Genomic DNA, 14,804 nt, shown 5'->3' on the forward strand with positions numbered 1-14,804 from the left:
TCAGACCAACCTTAGTCGGTGAATTTAAAACAGAGACATGATTCCTGTATTTTTAAGTCTTAACTAGCTTAAACATTACCCGCAAAAAAAAAAAAAACTAGCTTAGGCATGCATGAGCCATGCCCATGCTTCTTCGGAAAACCCGGATTACTCTGAAACAACAAGACTGTTTAAGGAACAGCTAGCAAATCAGTACAGCTATCCAGTTAGAAACCCTGGATGGATTATGGCGCTGTCATATACTCTGAAACAAGAAAACTGTTTAAAGGGTGCCATGTATGCATGACCCAAAGAAGTACAAGAGAGCAGATATCGATTAAGACCTGGAAAGATACCAAGAATCACTCGGATCTGTTTCTTTAAGAAGATCAATGAGAAACGAGAGGAGGAAATGGCATGCTACCTAACGCATAGTGTCATTCCGTACCTCATCCGACCGTACCCTTCGCATTTCGTGCGCACCCATCTATGAAAACTACGATATCTTCTTCTGATCGTACCATTTTGTCCTCTTCCAGCCACTCTGGCAATGTCAACATTGTCGTCGCCAACGCACGACGATAATTTCTACGCGCCTTTATTCAGCTCCCTTCGAAAGGGTTTCACTAGTTTGTATTTCTTTTTAGGTCAAAATGGTCTCTCTTGTAGCCAAATGAGTGCCTTGGCGTCTACTATGTATATTAATCTCCACCATGCCTTACGGCGAGCTTCCAAGTACCACCTCTCTCAATAAAAAGATGTCATAAGTTTGTCTAAATTTAAATGTATCTATGGAAACATTTAAATTTAGATTAATCTGTGACATTATTCTGTGAAGGGAGGGAGTATTTCTCTTTCGTTTGCAAGGGTTTTATACAGAGAAGCTCATTTCTGCAAGACAATGAACTTTATATAAAACTAAAACCCTTAAATTAGGCTATCGTGGAACATGTTTATTCGGAGAAACGGATAACTGAAACTGAAACAGCAAAACTGCTTGAAGAACAGATAGCTGGCTAGTACAGCTACAGCTAGTTAATTGACTCGTTCATTCCACAACCAATTAAATACTCCCTCCATACCGGATTAATGGGCAATTACGTACTTCGAGAAACAAGTTTGATTACTAATTTAGTCAACAAAATATAAGATATACATCACAAAAATTATATTATTGGAAACATTTTTTGAATATGAATCCAATGGTATAATTTTTGTGGCATATATCTCATGTTTTGTTGACCAAATTTATAGTCAAATTTATTTCTCGAAGTGCGTAATTGCCTATTAATCCGGTATGGAGGGAGTAAGATAAATCTTGAACCGAATCATCAAACCCACCCTAGCAATAAGGATCCAAATAACTAAACGAAATTATTGGAGAACATATGAACGCAAACCCTTGACTCCGGATAACTTTTGTCTTTTAGAGAAATAGTAGTTGCTACTAATAGTATATTTATAAACATTACATTGCATACTAGGAAAACCTAGCAGTATCATCTTTTCTTCCATGAAATGTATCACCACATATTTTCTCTACTATTAAATTTTGCAGATCGAGGACGAACTCAATGCGCTTACGAAAATTAACACTTGCAATACAAAATTAACGCGTGTTGTTAAGTTTTCACGTCGAAGTGCATTTTCCCATTTCACTTGATCTGCTTAGTTGATGCATGCAACTCAACATTACAACATCCGTGTGGCACTAAAAATACCTGGTATTATCAGCAAGTTCTAGCTAGCATGTGCGTTGTACGCGTAGCAATCAATGGGTTAGTTTCCAAGCGCATACAAAATTATACACTTGCTACAAGGCGCTCCAGCTATGTAGACTCCGAAGAACAAAGCCCTCTCATTGTCCTCACACCCCAACCAACCCCAGCAGCCACGATATATCTACACATGCTGCCCGGCCAAGAACCCCAACCCATCACATGCTTTGATCCCTCCCCCTTCCTCCTCGTCATCCTCTTCTTAATCCCCTCCTAGCGAGCTTCTTGGAGCAGAGCCAACATCGCACCGATCACCAACCACTCTCCCTCCTCCAGTTCTTTGCTGCTTCCACACCCAAGATCCTGAGGATCGCCGTTTCCTGGCACCGCAAGGCTTGATCTTTGTTTCCTAGAGGCAGCAGGCACTATGTTGATGATGGGATACTTCCGGGCACCGAAGCTGGGCCTGGGCGGGAGGAAGTCGTCGTCGCCGGAGAGGGACGGCCAGAGCCTGCGCGCGGCGCTGCTCCTCGACGGCGAATCGACCGGCACGGTGCCCAAAGGGTACTTCGCGGTGTACGTGGGCGCGGAGGCTCGGCGGTTCGTGGTGCCCATGAGCCTCCTCTGCCAGCCAGCCTTCCGGGCGCTCATGGAGCGTGCCGCCGAGGAGTTCGGGTTCGGCCAGGCCGGCGGGCTCCGCATCCCCTGCTGCGAGGAGGACTTCGTCGCCACCGTCGCGGCGCTCCTGCCCGATGAGTCGAGGCAGCGGCGCCGGAGCGCGGTCGGCGGGAGGAGAAGCGCGTCGGTGAACTGGTGATCAAGCAAGGCCTAGCTAATCGCCGTGCGACCGATCACGTACGGTGGCATGGGAGAAGCATTTTTGTTGCCTATATCGTTTGGATGGATGGGTGCCATGCCTGTCCGCGCGCGCCGTCGTGCGATGATCCATGTCATCCCATCCATCCATCCGATTCCGGATCACCATTCGTTTTGGTTTTGGTTTTCGTTTTCACACATGATGATTTGTCTGTGGTGGAGCTAGCAGTAGATAGATAGTGTGTCTCCTGAGTCTAATTATGTTCCTGTGAGGGCTCTGAAATTGAACGGATGAATGATGATTTGATTTAAAATGAAGATGATTGATTAATTACGTTGCCTGCATGCATCCTCTTGTTCTGATCGGAAGATCTGATATTCTGAGCTATATATAGATATGCCGATCAGCAATGGATGGATTCACTGATTTAATGGGGTTATTTTGCAATGTATAAGGTTCTGGATAAGTGGCTTGGTAATGCCACTCTCCACGAACAATATCATGCAATATACTTATATACAATATTGTGCTTCCTAAGTCGAATAATTTAGCAAATTTGATGGAAACTTTACCTCCGAATGTGACGTTCAGAAAAAACTTGTTGGTCCAAAACTAGCATCTTGGAATGTTTTGCTTCAGCATCTAGATATGGTCTAGTTAGTGCATGGAACTGACAAGTTTTATTAGAATCTACACGAGAGTGGCAAATTCTATGCGGGGTCCATGTATAGTGCTATGATCTAGCCTAACGTGCCAGTTGATAATAATAAAAATTAGAAAATAAAGATATCACTAAAAATAAAAGTTTTTACGCGGTATCTTCGAATAGTTCTAATTATCATAAGGACAATTTCTCATCATGACAATACTATCAACACATAGTCTTCTAGTGCAAGTTTGCTAGATCTATATGGTTAGTCATCCAAATAGGTTTTACCTTATATCCACCATGTAACGTTGCTACTATATTCGGCAACTGGCTAAATGGGGTGGATCATAGGTTTACGAAACTTATTAGGGCGGGAGAGCTTGCCATTATTTAGTCGATGTGACTATGTATAAATAATAAGGGTTTTAATGATAAATTATTTTTCTCTCTTGCAGGTTCTCTACCGGCTCAAAGTTCTTGGTGTTCTCATGTGTGGTTTTGGTAATTAATGTCAATCGCTATGAACTAACTTTTGCATTGAGTTATATTTGTCGAACTTTTTCATAGGCAATTATAGAACCATATGTTGGCTTCAAGGATGCAAGAAGAAGAAAATGAAGAATTATCAAGTGGTAAATATGTCTTGAAGAAGAAGCTAGAGTGAGCTCTCATGTTTATCTTCAAAACATCAACATAATGAAGAAATAAGAAAATATGTGCAAGTTTAAGATGAGCCATCTTAAAGAGATCATATGCTTTAAGCTTCCCGTCCTTATGGAGATCATAGATATGTGAGGATATGTCTAAATATAAGCTCTCCCATAGTGGAATATGGCGGAGCAATCGCAAGACTTCAAAAAGCAAGTGCAAGCAAGAAAGACATTTCATCTTGAGGTGGACAAAATCATCATCATCAAGATCAAGTGAAATATGCGCAAAGAAAAGGTTTGTTCTTGATTGGTTTTTTCTTAGCGGTCCCAAGTTTAGTTGTGAGATCAGTTTATATGATAGATAGCCGTACTATCAAGAGGGGCTCTCGAATGAGTAACTTAATCGTACCATTCAGAGAGAGCTCAAACTTTTACATCATTGTCATCATATTTGTTGTTTCTTATTTGATACTTATCCATTGGAGGATTTAGAGATTTTTTAAATCTCCGTGACAAGCTCATGTTCATCGAAAACGGATTTCATTTGCATTATCTATTGCGTTTTTGTTATTGGAGTTTTCACCTGTATGTTCTTTTAGATATGTCAAATTTTCTTCATTGAGTTATATCCTCCCTTTCTGTACTATGTTGGTTCTCTTCATGATATTGTAGATCTTGCTTCTAGCTTCAAAACGAGCCCAAGATCATTAATATCGGAATTCGGATGCTCAAGTTGTAGTTGTTTTGATTTCAGCTCTGTCTTTCCCACGGCCGAAGACTCCGGTCTGAACGTGGTCTCTCTGTTTTCAAGTCTACCTTATGTTCTATATGGGGGCAGAGTCTCCGGTGTTAAGTGGTTGTAACGGTTATACTTTGTCGGGTAACCTATAAAAAGCTCCCCTTCTTTCCATGGGTGAGTTGCTTCTTTCCTAATCTCCCTCCTCCATTTTTAACCTTCAAAGCTTGCCCTACTTCCCTATTTCTCTTATGCTTCTTGAATCTTTTCAAGGGAAAAGTGAGAGAAGATCTAGATCTACATTTCTGCCAATCAATATTCTAAGTGAGAGGAATATAGTAGATCTAGATCTTGGAGTTCATTATGGATTTCCTTTCCTCTTTCCCTCTTATTCCCCCATAAGATCTTATAGCTTTGGTGGAATTTATAGTGAAGGACTTGCCATTGCATTAGGTTCATCATTTTGATTTCTCCACGTACGTGGAAATTAAAGTTTATGAGTATCTTCCTTCAGCTGCTTGTACCCGTAGCTTGTTTCTCTTGGGTATTTCAGTCCTAGACTGCTTGGTGGTGTTTCTGGGGTATCCAATAAGTTGTGTGCTTCACATATTAAAACAATAGTTTTATTCCACATTTTTCGAAGCCTTTATTTTAGAAGTTTCAAACCTCCTATTCACACCTAGGTGGCAGCCATGTCCTTTCACCTATGCACTATTTTGCTCCATTTATGGTTGTCTATTCAGCGCGTTGAAAAATGTGATTTATTTATGGAGGTATCTACACATTTGGAGGACATAGAGAGGGATTTGTTTTTGCAACACGGGTAGTAGCGTAATTTGTTGATTGGATCTCCACCACCCTAGGCGTTCGTTCTGGTTCTGACTTGATCGACTGTATTGTGCATTTTATAGTTTACCTTTCGTCCACCATTGGACGTCAATGTTTGTGTAGCTGTGTTTATCTCAGCTATGCAAAGACTAGGTGTAAGCTTAAATCTTTCAAATAATAAAACGCCCTTTATAAAAAACATGCAGCTTCCAAAGTTGAGGACCTACTTAAGCTGGTATTATGCCATTTAGCTTGATTTACGTGATTAGTCATCGCAAGCAACCCTCCTCACCCTCGGTCACTATGATATTGCCACATGATCTTAAGGAACCTGAATTGTATATGCAGTACTATCGCACTCCAAAACGTGAAAAGGGTGCCGTATTGCCCTGTATGCATTTAGGAAGTGAGCCTAGCTCAACAGGTTGCGAAAGTAGATGTATAAATTTAACACATGCGTTCAAATCCTCATGGATACGAATTGAAGTTTCTATTTATACTTATCACCTAGGCTGGTTCTGGTACTTATGAAATTTATCTGGAGGATTAGGATTTAATCTTAATCAAGATTAAAAACTCTAGGACTCATGCTTAATGGTTGTGTGCATCCTTAGTTGGTGCCAAGTGCCGAAAAGTAAAATTTCCCCCATTTTCAGAAAAACACAACAGGAAACGGTACCTCCAGGTCACACGGAGCAACTCGAAGGTGATCGCATTTGCGCGGCCAAGCAAGGTAACTGCCGTCTCTGATATCGTGAACCGTTGAAGACCTGCTGGGCAAAGCCCGGGTAGGGGGATGATGGCGGCAGCGGGGTTCGCTCCCTTGTACGGTGGCGACGTGTTCTTAGGCAGGGCGGTTGCACACGGATTCATCGGCGATTTGGTGGCGCGGTGTTGCGGGACACCGATAGAGCGTGTGGCACGGCGGAGACGCGGTCTCCCTGCAGGGGAGGCGCCCCTGCTGCCGCAACGACAATGACCTCGAGCCTGCCCGTGATCCATCTGGGGCTGGGCAGGCCTTCATATCATGGAATGGGAAGCGGGTGTGCACGTTAACGCTGTTCGTGCTTTTTGCTGGGCACCATGGTGTTTCCGGCGGTCCAACAGGTGGCAGCGGTGAATGGGTCATCGTGGCATTGCTAGCGTGACGTGGTGGCCTGGAACATCTTCATCGTCTCAGCGTCTAGCAGGAGCACGCGACAGGGGGGCACCGTGGGCAGCCAGACTTGGCCACTGATGAGGATGGGGCCACCCTAGCCACGATTGGCCGGCGCCAAGGGGCAAGGGCTGAAGGTGGACTGGTTAACTGGAGAGTCTCGGCGAGTGGGTGCCAAATGCAAGTTTGCTCTAGATATTGGCCAGAGCTGACCACGATGATGTATGTGCGCATCGTTTACCTCTTGAGGTGTTTTCCTAGGATCGGGTGCTTGTCTCCCTCCCATCCTTGCTCTGGGGGAAACCTCAGATACGGTGCCTCCGATTGGACGATGGTGACATCCATGCCATGACCCTCTTGTGGGCATCGTTTTTGAAGTCGAACGTGGTTGGAGGGTCATGTTGTATGGTGGTGGCGATGGGGGTGCGACTTCGCCTTGCACAGATTTTTCGACGGAGATGTCAAGTCATGCCTGGCCGACAGGTGCTACGCTAAGTCATAACTGATCCGTAGGTTCTACACAAGACATATCTTCCGGAGCCTTCAAGCTGTCGCGGCAGATTGTATTCGGTGGCATGGTTCCATTGTGTATCAACGACGACCTGAACGTGCATAGGTGAGGGCGGTGGTGCTGCTTAGCACTACGGTGGTTTCATTGGATGTCGTGACGACAGTCGACGCATCGATCTACACCTTCAAGATGGTCAGTGGAAGATAGCGGAGACGGCAACATCCGGGGTGAGCGCATTGGTGCAACTGCGCGGATATGCTGGACCAGATCTGGATGGTGGTTTCTAGATCTTGTCAACAAGATGGCGATGAATTTCTATCACCGTCCTCGGTGGTGTTGTATGCATCGCTCGAACCATATGCTAGGTATGACAGTTAATCATTAGAGATCAACTGAGACCTAAAAAGATATGAAAGAATATAGCTTAAATAAAAAGTAGTTTTAACATTTATAACACTATTTCTATATGATTATCTTAATATATCATTTCTTATTAAAAATTAGTCAAAGTATTTTTTTACTTGAACAGTAATTAGGGTGTATTTATTTAAGGGGAGTGAGTAACCTCTAGTGCTATTCGTACCCCGCACCACTCATTGAACCGTGCGGTCTGCCCTTAATTACTCATCCACCACGAATATAATATCTTCTTTTCGTCCTCTTTCGGCCACTCACCGTCGCCGCCTATGCATGGCGATTGTTTCTACACGTCTTTTGTTGATCAGTTTTTTTGGAAAAGGTTTCTCTTGTATTATTGTTTTCTAGGTGAAATAGGGTTTCTCTTATCCAATGAGTGTCTTACCGTCTTCTTGGCATGCGTAAAGAAATTTCCACTAGCTATGTGTTCCATGAGGTCTTATTGTCTTCTTTGGTTCGCATGCATTTTATTTCAGCTACAAGTAATATGGATTTGAAGGAGTAGTTTGTTTACCGTTTTTTCTTTCCTCGCAAACATTAGGTGCTTCTAAGATGACTTGGCAACATACATTTAACGTATATGAGATTACTTGGACTAAAGCTTACACTGGTAGAAAAACAGGCTTCCGTCCAGCCCCATAAGTCGCGAAGCTATAGGAACCGCGACTAATGGGACCTTTAGTCGCGGTTCGGGAGGCGAACCGCGACCAAAGGCCTGGGACCAGGGCGCTCGGTGGCCAGCTGGTGCACGTGGGGGCTTAGTCGCGGTTGGCCGGGCCAACCGCGACTAAAGGTGCCCGAAGGCCTTTAGTCGCGGTTGGCTGTGCCAATCGGGACTAAAGCCCCTCCCCTATATATACCCATCCAGCAGCCAACACTTAGCCATTTGGAGCCATTCTCTTCACAAACTTCACAAGTGGGTGTTAGGTTTGCTTTTGGTTCCTCTTATGCACATAAGGTGTTTGATGAAATGCCCCAAGAGCATGAAACAAACATGATATGAAGTGTTGGAGCCACACTTGAGCTTTCTCATTTATTTTTTCCTCCTCGATCGCGGTTAGCAACTTGAACCTTTGATGTGTCATTGATAAAATATGCATGTGTGTAGTTCATTGTTTAATTTATATTGTTTGTAGCTAGTTAGTTTAACAAATGCATGATAGTTAATTATATATTTTATATTATAATAATGCAGATGAATCGGCAATGGATGTACGGTAACCGACTCTCCGGCGAGTTCACTACGGGTTTGAAAGATTTCCTCGTAGTGGCTAATGCGAACAAGCAGGGGGGTTTGTTATCTCGTCCATGTGTTAACCGTAAGAATCGAAGGGTTACTCTTCCTCAAGAGATGTTCACATGCACCTGCTTCGGCACGGTTTCATGCCAAGCTATAATTGTTGGACCAAGCATGGAGAAAGAGGGGTTATAATGGAAGAAGATGAAGAAGGGGATGATTTCATCGATGAAAGCTATCTTGCTCATTTCGGTGATACTTTCATGGAGGATGCTGAAGGTGAAGGGGAAGGTGAAGGGAAGGTGAAGAAGAGGCACGTGATGATCCCGTTGATGATCTTGGTCGGACCATTGCCGATGCATGGAGACGCTCGCGAAACTGAAAAGGAGAGGGAGAATTTGGATCGCATGTTAGAGGATCACAGGAAGGCGCTGTACCCCGGATGCGATGATGGTCTGAAAAAGCTGGGCTGCATACTGGATTTGCTGAAATGGAAGGCACATGCAGGTGTAGCTGACTCGGCATTTGAAAACTTGCTGAAAATGTTGAAGAATATGTTTCCAAAGAATAACGAGTTGCCCGGCAAGACGTACGAAGCAAAGAAGGTTGTCTCGCCCTCTAGGTTTAGAGGTTCCGAAGATACATGCATGCATCAACGACTGCATCCTCTACCGCGGTGAATACGAGAATTTGAATGAATGCCCGGTATGCACTGCATTGCGTTATAAGATCAGAGGCGATGACCCTGGTGACGATGTTGAGGGCCAGAAACCCAGGAAGAGGGTTCCCACCAAGGTGATGTGGTATGCTCCTATAATACCACGGTTGAAACGTCTGTTCAGGAACAAAGAGCATGTCAAGTTGTTGCGATGGCACAAAGAGGACCGTAAGTCGGACGGGGAGTTGAGACACCCCGCAGATGGAACGCAATGGAGAAAGATCGAGAGAGAGTTCAAAGATTTTGCAGCTGACGCAAGGAACATAAGATTTGGTCTAAGTACGGATGGCATGAATCCTTTTGGCGAGCAAAGCTCCAGCCATAGCACCTGGCCCGTGACTCTATGCATCTACAACCTTCCTCCTTGGTTGTGCATGAAGCGGAAGTTGATTATGATGCCAGTGCTCATCCAAGGTCCGAAGCAACCCGGCAACGACATCGATGTGTACCTAAGACCATTAGTTGATGAACTTTTACAGCTGTGGGGCAGACCTGGTGTCCGTGTGTGGGATGAGCACAAAGAAGAGGAATTTGACCTACGAGCGTTGCTTTTCGTAACCATCAACAATTGGCCTGCTCTTAGTAACCTTTCGGACTCGTCAAATAAGGGATACAATGCATGCACGCACCGCTTACATGAGACCGAAAGTGTACATTTGCCAAATTGTAAGAAGAACGTGTACCTTGGGCATCGTCGATTTCTTCCGAAAGGTCATCCAAGAAGAAAGAAAGGCAAGCATTACAATGGCAAGGCAGATCACCGGCCGAAGCCTCGCGGAACACACCGGTGCCGAGGTATTTGATATGGTCAAGGATTTGAAAGTCATCTTTGGAAAGGGTCCCGGCGGACAATCGGTTCCGAAGGGAGCCGACGGGCACGCAGCCATGTGGAAGAAGAAATCTATATTCTGGGAGCTAGAATATTGGAAAGTCCTAGAAGTCCGCTCTGCAATCGACGTGATGCACGTTACGAAGAATATTTGCATGAACCTCCTAAGCTTCTTGGGCGTGTATGGAAAGTCAAATGATACAAAGGAAGCACGGCAGGACCAGCAAAGTTTGAAAGACCCTGATGACCGGCATCCGGAACGGTTTCAAGGTCGTGCCAGCTACGCTCTGACCAAAGAAGAGAAGGTCATCTTTTTTGAATGCCTGAGCAGTATGAAGGTTCCTTCCGGATTCTCGTCCAATATAAAGGGAATAATAAACATGGCGGAGAAAAAGTTCCAAAACCTGAAGTCTCACGACTGCCACGTGATTATGACGCAATTGCTTCCGATTGCTTTGAGGGGGCTCCTGCCGCAAAATGTTAGAGTAGCCATTGTGAAGCTATGTGCATTCCTCAATGCAATCTCTCAGAAGGTAATCAATCCGGAAGTTCTACCACGGTTACAGAACGATGTGATCCAATGTCTTGTCAGTTTCGAGTTGGTATTCCCGCCATCCTTCTTCAATATTATGACGCACCTCCTGGTTCACCTAGTCGATGAGATTTCCATTCTCGATCCTGTATTTCTACACAATATGTTCCCCTTCGAGAGGTTCATGGGAATATTAAAGAAATATGTTCGTAACCGTGCTAGGCCAGAAGGAAGCATCGCCAAGGGCTATGAAAATGAGGAGGTAATTGAGTTTTGTGTTGACTTTGTTCCCGACCTTAAGCCGATTGGTCTTCCTCGATCGCGGCACGAGGGGAGACTAAGTGGAAAAGGCACGATCGGAAGGAAATCAACGATATGTATGAACGGCCATTCTCCGACCGAAGCACACCACACAGCTTCCGACCAATTCCAGCTTGGTGGCTCCGTACTTTGAGAAACACAAGAATATTTTACGCTCGGACAATCCCGGGAAGCCCGAATCCCGGATTAGGAAGGCCCACATGGAGACTTTCGGCAGCTTGGTTGAGAAAACATTTAATGAATGACGATCATGTTGTAGATCAGCTGTACATGTTGGCCAAGACACCATCTTCGACTATAACAACTTTCCAAGGGTACGAGATAAATGGGAATACATTTTACACGATCGCCCAAGATAAAAAGAGCACCAACCAAAACAGTGGTGTCCGCTTTGATGCAAGCAACCGAGAATGGGCAAAAGGTCACATATTATGGTTACATAGAGGAGATATGGGAACTTGACTATGGACCCTCCTTTAGGGTCCCTTTGTTCCGTGCAAATGGTTCAAGCTAACGGGAGGTGGGGTAAAGGTGGACCAGCAATACGGAATGACAATGGTGGATTTCAACAATCTTGGTTACCTTGACGAACCATTCGTCCTAGCGAAAGATGTCGCTCAGGTTTTCTATGTGAAGGACATGAGTAGCAAACCGAGGAAACGGAAAGATAAGAAAACGATCAGTACATCATGCGATGATCCAAAGCGCCACATTGTTCTTTCAGGGAAAAGAAACATCGTGGGAGTGGAGGACAAGACAGTCATGTCGAAGATTATAATATGTTTGCTGAAATTCCGCCCTTCAAAGTGAACACCGACCCAAGCATTAAGTTAAATGATGAGGATGCTCCATGGATACGGCACAATCGTAAGCAAGCGGGGACACAAGGAAAGAAATGATGTGTAATAATTTATTGTACCAAACTTTGTTGAATGGATCATGTGAATTATATTACCCGTGATGTGTTTGGTGTCCATTTTCGAATGATTCAATTGACTCGAGATAGCACTGATGATACATGAAATTTGGAGTGATTCGGCCATACTCCCGCCTAGGCATATAATATGCATACTCGTAGTCTTCATAGCCGCCGCCGTTGTACCGGTAGTCGTCGCCTTCTAAGTTGCCGCCGTCGTCGTCGCTGCCGTCGTCGCCGTCGTCGGGCGGCGCTCGTGGCTCGAACCGAGGGTAGCGCAGGCGGGGATATCGCCGGTCGTGATGTAGTCCATGACGCTCTGCGAGTCCGGCCGTACCACCATAGCCGACGGCCGGCCTCGTGGAAGTTTCCGGGAGGCGGACCGTCCTCCTCATACCCGGCGAGCGCCCTCTCACGCCGATTGATGAAGAAGGCGTCCCAAGTATGCTCGGTTATCGGGATGCCGGCGGGGATTCATCCGCCGCTCCGGCGTGAGGTCGAGGTAGTAGTGGTTCGTGATGGCCGCCCGGCGCGCAGCACCTCGAGGGACGGGAGGGACCGGCACGCCGCCGGCGCTTAGGCTCCGGCCCGGCGGGGACGCGGTAGCCCGGTGGGCAAGGGTAGTTCGAGGCGCAAAGCTCCTCCACCTCGCCGGTAGGTTAGAGTGGGTGCGGTGGAAGCCATGAGAGAGTGATGATTGTAGAGATGTGATAATGCTGGCCAAGCCGGGCTACATATATGTAGTGACAAATGGCGGGAAAAATGGGAGCGGGAAGACACGAGGCGGGAAGAAAGTGGCGGGAAGAAAGAGGCGGGAAGAAATTGGCGGGAAGAAATTGGCGGGAAGAAAGAGGCGGGAAGACAGGGAAGAAATGGCGGGAAGACGAGGCGGGAAGAGGGGGTCGGCGGGAAGAGGGGGCCAACGAGAAGACAGAGGCGGCCGGGAAGAAATTTTGAATTGAATTAGTTTTATTTTTATGAATTTTTTGATAATTTGTATTTTTAAAATTTTGAATTGAATTAGTTTTATTTTTCTGAATTTTTTGATATATTATTTGTATTTTTAAGATTTTGAATTGAATTAGTTTTATTTTTATGAATTTATTGATGTATTATTTGTATTTTTAAAATTTTGAATTGAATTAGTTTTATTTTTCTGAATTTTTTGATATATTATTTGTATTTTTAAGATTTTCAATTGAATTAGTTTTATTTTTCTGAATTTTTTGATGTATTATTTGTATTTTTAAAATTTTGAATTGAATTAGTTTTATTTTTCTGAATTTTTTGATATATTATATGTATTTTAAACATTTTGAAATGAATTAGTTTTATTTTTCTTAATTTTTTGATATATAATTTGTATTTTTAATATTTTGAAATGAATTAGTTTTATTTTTCTGAATTTTTTGATATATTATTTGTATTTTTAAAATTTTGAATTGAATTAGTTTTATTTTTCACATTTAGAAAACGAAATAATTTCGAAAAAGGTTCCGCGGGAACCTCAAATGGGGCGAAAAAAGGCTTTAGTCGCGGTTGGTGACCCCAACCGCGACTAAAGCCCTCTCACTATAAATATCGCGCGGCCGAACGGCCGCGCCAGTTCTTCTTCCTCCGCCCGTTCGTGTATTGTGAGAGATCGACTTCCTCTGCCGCCTCTCGATGACGCCGCCGACGCCTCCTCTGCCGCCTCGACGACGCCGCCGACGCCTCCTCGACGACGCCCCTGCACGCCGTCGCGCGCCATCGACCGCCGCCACCCGCCCCCGTACGTCGTCGACTCTGTCCGCGCGCGCCGAACATCGTCGTTCGCCGCACACCACCGCGCGCGCCGCCGCACACCCCTCCACCGCCGCCGCACACCTCCGCGCGCCGCCGCGCGCCCACACCCTACCGTCCGCCGGCGCCGCCCACCCTAACCGCCGCCGCACACCTCCGCCGCGCGCCCACACCCGTACCGCGCGCCGCGGGAGAGAGAGAGGGCGGGGCGCGCCACAGGCGCCTGCCTCTCTCTCGTTTTTTTTTGTTTTTTTAACTTAACAATTAAAATAACTCTAAAAATTCTAAAAATATAATTACTTAACAAATAACTCTAAAAATTAACTTAACAATTAATTAACTTAACAAATAACTCTAAAAATTCTAAAAATATAATTACTTTGTAAGGAATAAAGCTTAAAGACACGTAATTATAATTACTCGCGCGCCCGTACGTCTCCGCGCGCCGCGAACCCGTACGTCTCCGCGCGCCGCGAACCCGTACGTCTCCGCGCGCCGCGAACGCCTCTCCGGCCGCCTCAATCTCCGTCGCCGTCGTCTTCTACGTCGTCGCCCTCGCCCGAGAGCGCCGCCGCTGCCGCCCCCCTTTCGCCAGCGCCCTTTCGCCACCGACCCCGCGTGTATATGGAGGGGGCGGCGAGGGCCCCTCGCCGCCCCCTCCGTATACGCGTGGGGTTTTTTTGTTTTTTTACGAGAGAGAGGATCGGCACCGCCACCTCCACTGCCACCACCCTTTCGCCACCGCCACCGGTCTCTCGGTCACGCGGTCACTGCGAGGCGAGGTCGATCGTCCGCATATACACATCTAATACGCGTCACCGCCACCGGCACCGCCCTTTCGCCACCGCCACCGGTCTCTCGGTCACGCGGTCACTGCGTCCCCCCTCTCGCCTCCCTCGTCGCCCTCTCTGTTTATATGTAGAAGAGATGTGATAATGCATATACACAATTAATTTGTTTTTACTACATGTTTTCAGGACTGACATATGTCGGACGATAGAGCTGACA

At 45.6% G+C, this 14,804-nt stretch overlaps 1 protein-coding gene across 1 annotated transcript; it reads left to right on the top strand.

Moving 5' to 3' along the window:
* Nucleotides 1-2,124: 2,124 nt before the first annotated feature.
* Nucleotides 2,125-2,514, top strand: LOC124689233 (auxin-responsive protein SAUR21-like). Its single transcript, XM_047222789.1, has one exon. The coding sequence runs from the start codon at nt 2,125-2,127 to the stop codon at nt 2,512-2,514; it is 390 nt and encodes a 129-aa protein (XP_047078745.1).
* Nucleotides 2,515-14,804: the final 12,290 nt, after the last annotated feature.

The sequence above is a fragment of the Lolium rigidum genome, chromosome 2, assembly GCF_022539505.1.
Source record: "Lolium rigidum isolate FL_2022 chromosome 2, APGP_CSIRO_Lrig_0.1, whole genome shotgun sequence".
Classification (NCBI taxonomy): Eukaryota; Viridiplantae; Streptophyta; class Magnoliopsida; order Poales; family Poaceae; genus Lolium; species Lolium rigidum.